The 13942-nt window shown below is 56.5% G+C and overlaps 1 protein-coding gene across 1 annotated transcript in view; it reads left to right on the top strand.

The window, feature by feature from the left end:
• Nucleotides 1–7414: 7414 nt before the first annotated feature.
• PRDM6 (PR/SET domain 6) overlaps nucleotides 7415–13942 on the top strand; it is a 78940-nt gene continuing 72412 nt past the window's right edge. The window contains exon 1 of the mRNA XM_005242525.3: nucleotides 7415–8096. Coding sequence (XP_005242582.3) covers nucleotides 7415–8096 — 682 coding nt within the window. The remainder of the gene's footprint in view (nucleotides 8097–13942) is intronic.

Genomic DNA, 13942 nt, shown 5'->3' on the forward strand with positions numbered 1-13942 from the left:
ATTCAGTTCTGGACTTCCATTGCCATGAACCCATAGTTCTAGATACCATTATGGGAAAGTACTTAACCACATAAAGAACTGAAACAAACATTTGTCTGGTAAAGCATCAGAAATTGAACTAAAGCAACAATTGCAGAGTGGCAAGAACTCTACTGTAGTTAGTTATTTCAATTCTTGATGTAGATAGTCCTCCTTCAGAGTTCATCTTCACAGGCTGTTTGGTTTTATTCATTTACCTAGTAAACACCACCAGTCCCAAGGAGCTATTTATTAATACTGCTGTAGTGGCCCAAAGTTTTCTGCTTGGTGCTAAAGCTGTGAGCAGACATTTTTCATAGCATGTACAGTACACACCACACATCTCTTCCAAAAGAGCTATTACCCTCTCCCCAAGTCCGTTGCCACACATGAAATTTTACCAAAACAGCTGTCCCCAAGTAATGATATCAGAATGAACCTGTATTCCAGAACTTGACTTACTGAAGTCTGGATTCATTTTAGCAAAAAAAAAATTATATACCAGACATAGTCCAGCAAAAAACCCAAAGAACATTAGCAGGGCAGGTATCTCAGACATGATCTTGCAGCCTCTTACAACATGGTACATAAGGCAAAGGGAGACACAGTCCCTGCTTTGAACTTCTGTTCTCTGGGGCTGTCAATCTTTTCCTTTGTCCATCAATAGTGATTTATTTTTTCACTGATGATTTATGAAGGGGGGGTGTGGGGAGGAAAAACTACCAGAGTGCAGGCCTAGAAAAATCTGTTAGAAAAGTATATGTTGTGGAAAAGCAGTTAAGTGGGAAACAGAAAGTGTGAGGTTTTTTCTGGTTTTTCTGTTAAAAAACATTGAGTCATGGTTATGACGCTAAGCCAAAACTGAAAAAGAATCCCATACTTTCCATTTATTTCTGCAAACATTATGGTAAAACCGCGGTATTCTCATGACAATGCTAACCATTGAAATGCTGGTATTCTTGAGTTTTGTCCAGACCTTATCATTCTCATGTCACATGCAAACGATCATATTTAATATGTTCCATATTTATGAGAACTATTTTTAGATAAAATACAGGAAAACTCTCTAGACTAGACTATGTTTTGCTGTTTGAAGTAGCCACCCAGGGTTGCTTAAGCATTCAAAATGTTGAGTCAACTAGTTTTGGGAAGCTTGACATCAGGGATTGTAAAGGAGGTCTGCCTTTCAGTGCTCCCTTACGCCATTTCTGAAACTACGGTGAACAAGACACACGTAAGAGTGTGCGCTCAGCCATGCAGGAATCAAAAAGTCGCAAAAGGTGTGCTTAAACATGTCAAATGTGTTTAAAGTATTCTGCTATTTATCTTGTCATCACCCAGAGAATGGATTTTAAATTGTGTAATACTATCTGGAAAGCCATCTTAATATATTGCCTTATAGATTAAACTGTGCCTTTGGCTGTTGGTTTTTGTTGGTTTTTTTTTAAAAAGAAGCTCAAAGACCAAATCTGTATTTGAATAATTAATTTAATTCTCCAATAACTAAGAATACTTTCAGATGGATTGTGCATGAAAGTAGGAATGAAATTAACCCAGGTTTGTCATGTTTAAGTTCAATTTTATTTGTACCCTGACTTGATTTGTTTCTACTCGGCCTTTACAATGAAATAATTCCTTTTCTCACCCCCTCTGCAGCGTGCCTTGCTCGGAGCAGAGTTTGTTTTGCTCGTGGACATAAATATTTGAATCTGTCTGTGAGGGGTATCTGGTGGCTTGGGGAATTGGTAATAGACTAGAGAGCATTTCACCTCAAGGGTCACTAGTTCACATCCGTACGAGGTCAACAGTGGCAGAAAGTCATTATGCATCTGGCTGGCATCTGCTTGGTGGCCACCGCCAAATCCCTCAATAGCCTCAGCCCGGTTCCGCGTGGCCAGGTGCTTTCTGTTCTCCCCAGCGCGGCACCCTGCGGCAGAGCTCCTCGGCCAGTCGCTCGCTACCTGCTCCCAAGGACGGGTCCCGTTCCCCTGCTCCGAGGGACACCCCCCCCCCGCCCCGACACGCCCGAGCGGGCGCAGCCAGCGGCCAGCACTTCCCGGGGTGCGCCGCACATCCGCGCCGCCGCAGGGGAGGGGCAGCGGGGGCGGCGGCCGCACGCCGGGGCAGCCCCGCGCCGCCGCTCCCCGGCTCCCCGCAGCCCACCTCGCGGGGCGGGAGCGACCCCGGGCCCCCGGGAGCCACCCCGGCCCCCCGGTGACTCCGTCCCGCCGGCGGGGGCGCGGGCGCCCCCTGGGGCCCCTCCCGGACACTGCACGGCCCGCGGCGCCGGCGGGGCGCCCCTGCTCACCCGCGGGCGGCGGCCAGCCTCCGGCCCGGCCCTGCGGGGGTGTCGCCCTCCTCCCCTCGGTGCCCTCCCACGGGGGACGCCGCCCGAGCGCAGGCCACGCCGCGGGGCGCCTCGGCGGACGCTCTGCGGGGCGGGCGCCTCCCCTGACGGGGCCGGCCGCGGCGCTGACCCGCCTGCGCCGGGGGCGCGGCGGCTGCCGGGGACGGGGCGGGCGCGCAGGCCCGGGCTGTCAGGAGCCGGATCAGCTGCCCCGGCCCCGCCGCGACCCGCGGCGTTGGCCGCCGTCGGCCCTGCGCAGCCCGTTCTGCTCCGCGGCCCTCGCCTGACACGGGGGGCGCGCTGCAAGTGAGGGGAGGGCGCGGGGGAGACAGCGCTGTAAATCGGTGCTACCCGCTCCTGGCGGGCTTCGGCTGCCGCCTTGGTTGCGGGGAAGGAGGAGCGGGAGGGAAGTGCCGGGCCCCGTTCAGGAAGCGCTCGGGACGCGGCGAGCGCCGCCAGGCCGCCCCTCGCCCGCCGCTGCCCGCCGAGGCCCGGGGCGCGGCCGGGCTCTGCAGCGGCAGCAGCGCCGCGGCGGGGCCGGGCGGGGCCGTGCGGGGCGCTGGCGGCGCGGCTGAGCTGCCCCGGGCGGATTCCCGCTGCGGGCACCGCGCTCTAACCACGTGTGTAGAAATAATAGGTCCGTGCATTGTGCAGAGCATGCCTTCATCCCTTCTCCTCCCCCTCTTCTTCTCTTCGAGGGAAACTAAATCCGAACGGCGAGGTGTAGGAGAGCGCGAATCCCCGTGAATCCCATCTGAATAAATGTCTATATTAATGAATTATTAACTCGGCCGCTCATGACCTTAAAACTGGAATGAGGAGACGCCTAGGGCAAGAAGGAAAGCTGCTGAATCCTTTATCGGACTCCTGTCAGAGGTAACCGACCATTTGTCTTCCCCAGATCAGGAGAATTAATTAATATGAAAGGCAAACTTTTTAATTGTGTGTCAAACGAAATCAGATAGGGTGTCCCCGATTCAATCCCTTCCTAAAAGGGGTTTATCTCCCTTTTCTACCCCCAGCTTGAAATAAAACCTTAGAGTTTTCAAAGAGACGGGCATCATTCCTAAGGGTTATTCACAAAGCATAAAACAAACAAACAAACAAACAAAAAAAAAAAACAAAAGAAAAAATCGGAGGGAAAATGATGAATTTGGGTAGTTAATTTATCGATCTTGGCTCCTCTTCCCGCTTGTTTTATTTTAGAGGTCATTAATCAATGAAGAAAAACACCACCGTGTTCCCCCTTTGCATTTAATACACTTACCCTCCTTATTTATTTCTTTTGAACAAATTCCTAGCAAATATTCACCAATCGATTCGTAAGCGATGGATTTTTATAAAGGTTTGATCGCTTTCTAAACGGTCAATGTGATTTGTTTCAGTGCTCGTCCTCTAAATAATGAAAAAGCCTGAGAGAAGGGGAAGAAGGAGGCAGCAGTTAAAAACTCCTTTTTTTTTTTCCTGCATCTTTACACACAGAAGTCACACCCGGGAGGAAAAAATAAAATAATAATTAATTAAAAAAAAGAAAACACTCAACCAAGAAATAGTAAACAGACAGAGCGTAGACAAACTGGGGGGAGACAAAAGGGACGCGCACAAGCCGCTCTGCCTGGGGAAGAGACCAGAGGTCAGGGCTGGCTAGAGCCATCCCGGGGGGGGGCAGGTCCGGGGGCTGGCAGCCCTGCGCGCAGATCTGCTGCTTCTGCTCGTTCCGAGGGAGTGCCGGGGCCGGCAGCGGTGGTATTTCGGAGAGGCTGGGGCCAGAACCGTTCCCTGCCCCGACGGGACCCGCCGCCCCCTCCCCGCCAGCCCGCCGGCGCAGGGCGCAGCGCGCTCCCCGCCGGCCGCTCGGCACCGGGGCTGCCCCCGCGCTGGCTGGGCTGCCCAGCCGCCGCTCCGCTCCCAGCCTGGGTCCAGCGAATGCGGCGCAGCGGGGGTGCTTGTCGTTAAGGGAGAAGAAAACCAACAGCCGAGCGGCGAGGCTCAGCGGGTCCGCCGGCCCCCGCCGCCCCCACCGAAGTGACCGGGAGCGCCGGCCGGTGCCGGAGCCGCGGGCAGAGCCAGCGGGCGCGGGGCCGCGCAGCTTGTGAGGACCACCGCCCGGCCTTGAGGGTGGGCGAAGACGCCAAGCCTCGTACCCTTCTTCCCTCGGCTTAGCCTGGGTGCCAACGTGTCACAGGGGTCTATAAATTTTATTCCGCCACCTTGATGGCTCGAAGCCCTACTTTTCTAGATGTAGAAAAAAAAACCAAAACCCGAAAAGCCCAAAACAACCCCCACCACACACACACCAACCCACGGAAACAGATTAAAGTCCTCCTAATATGAACCCGCATGGAATATTTCTGTTAACAACTCGAGGCAAGTGCAGATATTGACAATGTACTTAAGCCCATTAGCTAGGAGCTTTTCCCCACTTCATCACGTTTTTCTAGCGTGAAACGAATTTTTAGAGATTGCTGTCACTGAAAGTAATTCCGTATTTTCAGAAGATGTACGGTAAGGAAAACAACAACGCAGAGGTGCACATTCAAAAAAATTGGAAAGGGTCGGGAAGGGCGGAGTAAAATCGTGACCAGGACGGAGCTGGCCAAGGACGAGACACTGCGTTGATGCGGTGAAAAGCGAGGAACCCTAGCGCGCCCATCCGCGGGTGAGGGCACCAGCAGTGCGCTGTGCCCGCAGACCCCCGCACCGCACCGCACTGCCGCCCCTCAGCCCAGCGGCAGTATTCCAGAACTTCAGAAAGTGGATTAACAGAGCGAAAGGGCTGAAAATTCATTATATGCTGCACGATGGGATGGAACAAAGACATAAAGAAGGTTTTTATAGCCAACTTTACAACCCATAAAAATCGGGGGTTTTTCCTGCTCGTGTTTGCCTTTAACTTAGGTGTTATCAATCTATACAGCAGATGACGGATGACCTTGTCAAAATGACGCCAGTCAAAACATTTTTTTGTCCCAGCCTTGTTCAAATTTGTGCTAAAATGTGTGCCTTAGACACAGACAAAGTCTAAACAGCAGCAGCTTTCCCAGGCTCTTGCGAGAATGAAGGGTGAGAAAGAGAGAAGCTAGAAACGCGGTAGGGGGAATGGCAAAAACGGTGTACAGGCGCACACGTTATGTCTGTGAGCAAGTGTGCGTTTAGTGGCAGCGTGACACCTGACAACGGGGGGCTTTTCTGGCTGGCAGAGAGAGATGTTTGAGGGACATAAACACTTCGTGTAAGTATTTTGTCTTAAATGCATGGGATACGATGTACGTGCGATATGCGTAAGGGATTATAGTTCTCGTTTAGTTTTTCATATGTTGTAGGAAAGAAACTGGAAAACGCTGTTAGGTGCTCACTGATACGTGAGCTCAACAACTGGGCAGTGGGGCGGAAAAGCCAATTTTTAAGCAAAGCGGAGAGAAAAAGTCGCTAGAGATGAGAAGTTTCTCGCCACAGGTTGCATCTCCGCCTGCATACTTCTTGCTCTGTGCCGTAACCGAGTACAGAGAGCAGGAGAGAGCCGTGCTGGTGCTCGAGGGGACAAGGTCTGAGGAGGGAGAAATTCTAGGGCGGTGAGGTGCCTCTCATCTTGTTGGGACGTCCTGGGGCAGGTCTTAGGAAGCCGAGGGGAACGCGAGGCCGGTCGTCCCAGCACGACACGTTAAATAAAGCAGGTGGGACGGTATCAGGACAGCGAGAAGGGCCAGGAAGATCTCTAACATCCACCGTAGCCCCCCAGGGGCACAAGGCAAGTGAGGCAAGGCCATGGCTCCCAGGAGCCTGGCCGGGTGCGAGGCGCTCGTTGGCCGGGGCCGTCGCGGTGCGGGAGCTCCCGCCGCCCGTCCGCAGCCCGTCGCTGGGGACCGCGCAGCATCGCGGGTCCTGCTTGGGACCGCGCCGGGCCACCGCTCCCCCTCCGCCAGGGTAAAAGCCCGGCTCTTCACGGGGCGCTGTGCTGCCGGAGCTGGGGAGGGGGAGAGAGGGAGGGAGGAGGGAGGGAGGAAGGAGGGAGGGAGGGAGGAAGGAGGGAGGGAGGGAGGAAGGAGGGAGGGAGGGAGGGAGGGAGGGAGGGAGGGAAGGAGGAGGGAAGGAAAGAAAAGGACACCTTTAAAAGTTGAGCAAGGAACAAAGTGGGGGAAGTTGCCAAAAAAAGGGCTCTGTGTTCAGGCTCGCTGGTAACTTCCCGCTCCCTCCCCTCCCTCCCGTACACACCACACACACACACACTTGTATTTTGCGCTGTCGTAAAACCCACGTGTCTGGCTCGGAGTCTGCCAGAGCCGAGGAAAGAGCCCGGGCGCGACTGCGATGCGCAGCCACGGCAGAGGGAGCCCGGCGGCTGGGAGCTAGCCGGCCCGCCGGTCCCCGGCACCTGGAGGAGGACCGCCCCGCTTCCTCGTGGACGAAGACCACAAAAATCTCTCCCTCGACCCTCCTCCGGCTCCAAGGCTCCCGGGGCCGCCCGCATCCCCGCACGCCGACCGCGCAGCACTCGCTTCGGCGCAGCCCGCTCAGGTAAGGCAGCTGCGGGCCGGGGGGGCCGGCGAGGGGCGGCCCCGGCCGCTCGGCCCGGCGCAGCGCTGCCAGCTCGGTGGCCGCCGCGGGGTGCTCCAGCCGGGCAGGGCGCTGCCGAGCGGGCGCTGCGCCTGCGGGCCAGCGCCGGTGTGCCGGGGCGCGGCGGCTGGAGGGGGTACACCGGCGCGCGTGTGCGTGGGGCTGAAGTTTCCTCCCCCTCCTCCTCCTCCTCCTCCTCTCCTCCTCCCTGTTGTCAACTTCGAGAGCCGTTTGCTCCCGAGGAGAGACGGAAGGGAGTGAAGGGGGATGCCCTGCGCGCGGCGGGGCCGGGAGCAGCGGCGCGCCCCTCGGGGCGGCGGGCTGTGCGGCCGCCGGGCTTCGGGGCTGCCCGCCGCCGCTCCTGCCCGGGCCGCGCCGCGGGGGGCGGCGGGGGAAGCCTCGTCGGCCCGGCCGGCGCTTTTCTCGCGTGTCCGCCGTGGGTCTCCGAGGCTTTTCTGCAGCCGAGCCTGGCACGGGCGGGTAAGCGGGGCGAGGATGGCCCCGCCGCCCCCCCCCGGGCAGCCGGAGCGGGAACCCCACGCTTGGGCCGGCGTGACCGAGCGTGTAGAGCGCAGCGGGGTCGGGGCGGCCCGGCCGGGGCGGGGGTCTCACGTCTGCTGTCCCCTTCCTTTCCGATCCACAGGCAGCGCGATGCTGAAGCCCGGCGACCCCGGCGGATCCGCGTTCCTGAAGGTGGATCCAGCCTATCTGCAGCACTGGCAGCAGCTTTTCCCGCAGAGCAGCCAGCTGAAGAGCAGCGGGGCCCTCGCCCAGCTCCAGCCGCCCGAGAGAGCCGAGCCTCCGGCTGACAGCCTCCGCCAGCGCCCGGCCTCCCTCTCCTCCGCCTCCTCCTCCTCTTCCTCCTCCACTCCGTCTTCCACCTCCACCTCCTCCTGCGTCGCCGCGGCGGCCGCTTCCCTGGCCGGCTTGACCTCCCTGCCTGTGACCCAGCTCCCGGTCTTCGGGCCGCTGCAGAGCTCCGAGCCCTCGGCCGGGGGAGCGCCCGCTCCCCTGCAGGGCAAGGACTTGTGCGGGGCCGGCAGCGGCGGCAGCAAATGCAGCGAGCGTGCTGCCGCCCGGTTCCGGTGCACGGCCGAGGAGCTGGACTACTACCTGTACGGGCAGCAGCGCATGGAGATCATCCCCTTGAATCAGCACACCAATGACCCCAACAACCGTACGTATCGTGCCCCTTCTCGTAATCCCCGACTCCTGTCCTCCGCCTGTCCCCGCGCTGGGCCGGCCTGGGGACACTCCGACCCGGGGGACCGCGGTCAGTGCCTGCACCGCTCCCTCGGTGAGCAGCATCCTCCGCCCTGCCCTGCCTTGCCTTCAGGTGCTTTTGCGTTGTTCCCAGTGCTTTCGGGAGGCGGGCGGTAACCCCTTGGGAACAGCTTTTCTTGTCTGAGACCCAGGCCCTTCCTTGGAAGGCACACTTCACCGGGAAGGATGCTGGGTGTGGGGGTAAGGGTGGGATTCCTCTCGGAGGGCTGCTTAGGAAAATGAATTCGGAAATGGTTCAGAGCAACTTGCTATAGAGCTGGTCCTTTCTCGCATTGCTTGTCTCACTCCGCTCCTGCCTGAAAAGCCCGGGCTTCGCTGAATACCCAGAAATCAATTATGCCTCCGAAGTGGGCAGGGTAAAAGTTACAGTTTTCATCAGATGGACTAGGGCAAAGTTTTCCTCCCTCTTACCTCGGAGTACCGTTTTCTTTTCGGACCTCGTTAACACATCGCTGGTTTTAGTTTCCACCCGTACGGAAAAGTGTGACTGATCATGTAAATAAGAAAAGCTGGTTTTCTAGATGAAAAAGGTCATCTGCCTGTGTGTCAGAATTAATTTAGGACTTGGTGGTTAGGAAACATTTAATGCTGTTGTTGCCAATTGCAGGGTTGTTGGTTGTTTTGTTTTGGGGTTTTTTTGGGGGGGTGGGGGCGCCCCTATTATTAAACATCTGTATCGACTAGAGATTCGTGATTTTAGAAACTGATTCTGCCTGTCTTTTGTTCTCATGTTTGTCGATACTATGCCACCGAGGAAATTCACGGGGTAAAAATAACTAGATGAACTAAATTAATTAATCAGATTTGTTACTAACATTCAGAGGACACGGATCTGTCCTTGTTAAAAGACTGGAACATGGCTTCACCATGTACAGTTTTTTCCATTGGTTCAAACACCCTCTCTTGCCCTAAGGTTTCTTAGGATTTTTACATTTTTGTTGTCCTTCCCCCCCAAAATGTCTGTTTAAGGAAGGCTGTTGAACAGATAAGCAATACCCCAAACTAGCACATGGCCAAGCAAAACGTGGATTCGTTTAATTTAATTTCAGATGTGGAGTTTGTTTTGAAAGTTTCCATGAAAGTCTGTTGTGTATTAATTAAATTGTGTGGATGCTAGCATAGTCTTAATCATTGTGCGTACATCTCAAAAGAGCAAGCGGAAAGTTGCTTCTGAGTTTGGTGTGTATTTTTCCTCCCTTCTTAACATTGCAAATCTTTCTATATCGGATACCGACTTTATTTTGAGTGACTTCCTCATGCTTAGTTTTACCCTGTAGTGAAACGTGTCATTGTATTTTCTATTCTCGGGTGCAGAAAATGTGATCTCATAAATTAGATACACTTAACGGAATCTGAAATGCACTTTTAATCCCGTTCAGACAATACATGTTTTACTTCTCGGAGCAGCTCTGTAAATCTGAAAGATAAAGGTTTCAAAAAGAGATAGGAAGATAAAAAAGCGATTGGGGGTGGGGGGTGGGGGGAGCTTTTTTAAGGAGTGAGTGGAATAATGGCACTCCGCAGAGTTGCAGGCGATAATTTCTTCCCAACTGCGATATTGAAGGTGGATTCGAGACAGCAAACGGGTCGATTCCAGAAAGGACCCTTGTGAGTCGCGTCCGGCCGGGACGGGGCAGCGCTCGCCGTCTGAAGGACGGGGCAGGGTGCTGCCAGCACGGCCTCTCCCTGTTTTTTCTGCAGCGGGTTGTAAAAAGTCTTGTCATTGAACTTACTTAAAGGGCGACTTTCGCTCCAGCGGTTATTAGTTGTCTCTGAGCAAAACTTCTGACCCGAGTGTTTCGACGTTCTCTGGGACCAGGTGCGCTTGCTTTGCGCAACTGGTTCTTAAAAATAACGGGGGGGATAGGGGGAGAAGAGAGAGCGGTGAGGGGCGAGTACGGGAACTGCAGTCCGTGCCGTGCCACGCACGCCGTTCACCCGCACGACCGGAGGCGCCGCGAAGCAGCTGCGGGGCACCGGCCCGGCCCCCCCGCGGCTCCCCAGTGCCGCGGGGGTCATGCAAGGGGTCCCTAAGCAGGCGGGCTTCTCGGTCGCTTGGACTCCGTCCCTCGCTCCCCGTGCGGCACCCGAGGTGCCCGTTTGAGGGAAAGGAGGTCGGGGCTTGTGGGTGAGCTGAGAAGCGATCGACTTTAGCTGGAGTTAAGACTTGCTCGCCGCGCTGTCCGGCTCCGGACAGCCCCACCGGAGCCCCGCGGCTGACAAACGGGCGCCCTGAGGGCTGGGGGCTCCCCAGCTCGGCGCAGGCACCCAGCGGCAGGGACCGATACCCTCCGCCTCGGCCCTGCCCCGCTGCAGCCTGCGGATGTGCAGCTAGCAGGCCCCACGGCCGCCCCGCCAGGTTTAATCCTACATGTGCCTCCTTCGCCGGCCAGGCGAGTGCCCCTTTCCCCTTCTTTCCCGAACTCCCCCCGCCCCCGAGCATCCCCTTCTTCTCCGGGGCAAGGCGCGCCAGCCCCGCCGCCGCGGCGGGACCCACCCGCCGGGCTCAGCCGCTCGGGAGAGGCGCCTGCGAGCTTGGCCGCCGCCTGCGGCCTCTCCACGGCGGCCGCCCCCGCGCCGCGGGGCAGGGGACAGCGGGGCAGCGGGGCAGGGGACAACGGTGCAGCGGGGCAGGGGGCAGCGGGCAAGGGGCAGCGGGCGGGCGGGGGCGGCCCGAGAGGCGGCGGCGTTGCCCCCGCACCTGGGCGGCCCGAGGGGCGGCGGCGCTGCCGCCCGCCCGCTGCCCGCCAGCCCCGGCTCCTCAGCCCCGGCCCGGCGCCGGGCGGCCGCCGTGGGAAGATGGATGGGCGGCGGTTTCCTCATAGACACACGCCCTGATCACCAAATATCAATGAGTGTGGCACGGCCCTGGGCGAGGGCGGGGGGGCCGAGCCCGCCGCGGAGCTGTGGGTGAAGCATCTGTGTGTGATCGTTGTAAATTGCAAGGGGTTTAGTTAGGGGGGCGGGGGGCGACCCGAGCAAAACCCGACTAACCAAGAAACAAAACACTAATTAAGGCCCTGCAGTCCTTGCTCCCGGGGAAGTGAAGGGTATTACGTTAAAGCCCTGATAATGTGGCAGGCGGCTGGGGACCGTTTTCTTCGCGGCTCTGCCTCGGGGAGGGTGAGGGCACGGCTGGGCGCTGGGGGAGGGGCGCTGGCGCGGCAGGAGGAGGTCTAGGGCGAGCCTGGGGGTGCGGGGTCGGCGGGCTCCGTGCAGGCTCGTCCCTCGCTGCTGGGGGAGGCTGTCGCAATGAGAAGCCTGCGACTCCTCTACCTTCACCAGAAAGCGCCAACCTGCCACTGTAATAAATGTGCTGTGTAAAACTAAAGTGTCACGGAAGCAGGCAGTTTGCACTCCTCTTCCCATTCAGTTTACGGGGAGACAGTGTATATATAACGTGCCGTGAAGTGGATCGGTGTGTGCGATACTTGGATCTTTTTTTTTTTCTCTCCAGACTGCTGGTAACCTGTATGATTTAGCTATTTTACATCATTAGTTACCCAGCATCCTTAAACATAGCAGATAGCCATACATTAGATTGAGGTTAGAGAAGGTGGTGACTGTTTATTTAGGGTGATAAAATGGTCCATCAGCAGTAATCTCCATCGATATGTGCCACCAGGAGATGAAGGATGAGGGGACAAGCCACAATTAATTGCCCTATAGTTTTGTAGGAGAGAGTGGAGCCGGTGCGGACTGAACTTCGATCTCCTCTCCCAGAGCCTATTCATCATCTCTACATTGTATATGGGGGTCTCTCAGGGGCAGGGGGTGGCAAGGTTTATCTACACACAATATTCTACCCTTCTCATACCTGACACGGAAATTTAATTCATTCATACTTTCAATCGAAGGCAGGGAAAATCAAGCCCACCTCTCTCCACCCGCTCGCAAACGCAGCCCGCTGGCGGGACGGCCGCCCCCCGCCGGTTGCCCCGCCGGGCTCCGCCCGCCGCCCGCTGCGGGGAGCACCGCGGGGACCGGCCACCCGGCGGCGGCGCTTGCGGCACTGCGGGAGCACCGCGGGGCGCGGCGGAGCCCCGCTCCCCCTGCCCTGCTCCCCATGACCCCGCTCCGCCCGGCGCTGGAAGCCCGGTGTGTGGGGGGGGGGGGGGGGGGGGACGACGACGACAGCGTCCGGGAAGGGTCGGGCAGGGCCGGGCGGGGGCCGGGACTCGGTGCCGTCCGTGTGTCGCTCCGCACCCCCATGCCGCGCCCCGGCCCCCGGGGCAGCGGGCTAGGCTCGGCCCCGCTCTCCGCAGCCAGCGTTTAGAACAAATAAACGAATAAATAAAAGGAACCCGAGGGGGAAAGTGCACCCGCGTCCCGTCCCCCCGACAGCCTGCCCCAAGCCAGGCAGCCCGCGAGGAGCCGCCATTCACTTTCTCAAAAAGGAAGCTGACACCAGCTCGTCGGTGGGGAAACTGAGGCACGAAGAACCCGTGATCCCTGAGAAAGCTCCAGCCCTCAGGAGAGGAAAGGGTTCTGCCTAGCTCGGCCCACCCTCCCTCTTAGCTGCGCACCCAGGCCCAGGACGAGGGACCAGCTGCAGTGATTTATGCTGGCAAGTGAGTAATTCCGTGTGAAATGATGGCCACTTACACCGGATACCTGCGTGCTCGCGGTGAATTATGAAGCCGGGGGTCAGAGGCCACCCTTCTTTAATACCAGCAAACTGCAGGTATCCAGTATAACTGCACCTTTGAAGCACATTATTGCTGAGACAAAAATGTACTTCTTTCATTTATTGTTACAGCTGGTTTGCTGGTTAAAACACGATGTTGGACCCTACCTTTCACTGACAAAAGCTTTGTCCTCTCAGATTTCCTTTAAAATATGCAGTAGTAGTGCTATTTAGGTTGGAGAGTGTTTAGAATTATAATTTGGGAGCAATGATACGTCCTTTCCCTTTTGCTTAGGTTTAGTTCTTTTAAGTGTATTCACATGGAACTACAGCACTGGCATCACACTGTGTTCATTTTTATGGAGGCAAATAAATGATAACATATTGCACTCCTCCCAAAAGAACCACACCAAACAGTTCCACTAGGAGAGCCTTTAATTTTTTTTTCTTGCTTCTTCCTTGCCTTAATCCTCCCATCTATAGAGCATGAAGGTATAAAGCGAGAAACTGACCTCGTTCCAAGGAGCCTGGCTGCATCTGGGCCTGCGATGGAGCATTGCCACTGACCTTACCTTCTACATCTTCTAATTTCATCAGGAGACACTGTGCTCTGGCTGCAGTACTCCTTGCTTTTTCCATTTGCAGCAAATCCCTCAATTTTCTCACATTTCTTGGTTCTTCTTGTCTTGATTTGGGGCTGGACTGGTGCTGTTAACAGCCAGTGGAAGTATTCATTTCGGTGGTACTTGGAGGAGGCTTGTACTCACACCGCTGTTCTCTGAGGCTGAAACAGGAGGAAGGGCACAGTACATCTCTTCTTGTTGCCTTGTGTGGCAGTGCTCTGGCTAGCTCACCCTTGTCCCACTATGTCCCTTTTACATGAACTTCCCACACTCATGTGGGTCTTAATGGTTGCCATCCAATTTTGAGACTCTAGTGATACCAGTGGACCACAGCAGTCTCCCTCTCAAAGCAAGCCCTGTCTTTTCCATCTGTTATTAAGCAAGTTGGTGCGCTGTATCACATTCTGCTTTGCAGTATCCGTGAAGATGATGCTGTTGATCCTTTCTTGTGAGGCACAGTAGCATGCAAGTCTTGAAATACTCCCTTCT

Source organism: Falco peregrinus, chromosome Z (genome assembly GCF_023634155.1).
Source record: "Falco peregrinus isolate bFalPer1 chromosome Z, bFalPer1.pri, whole genome shotgun sequence".
NCBI classification, from domain to species: domain Eukaryota; kingdom Metazoa; phylum Chordata; class Aves; order Falconiformes; family Falconidae; genus Falco; species Falco peregrinus.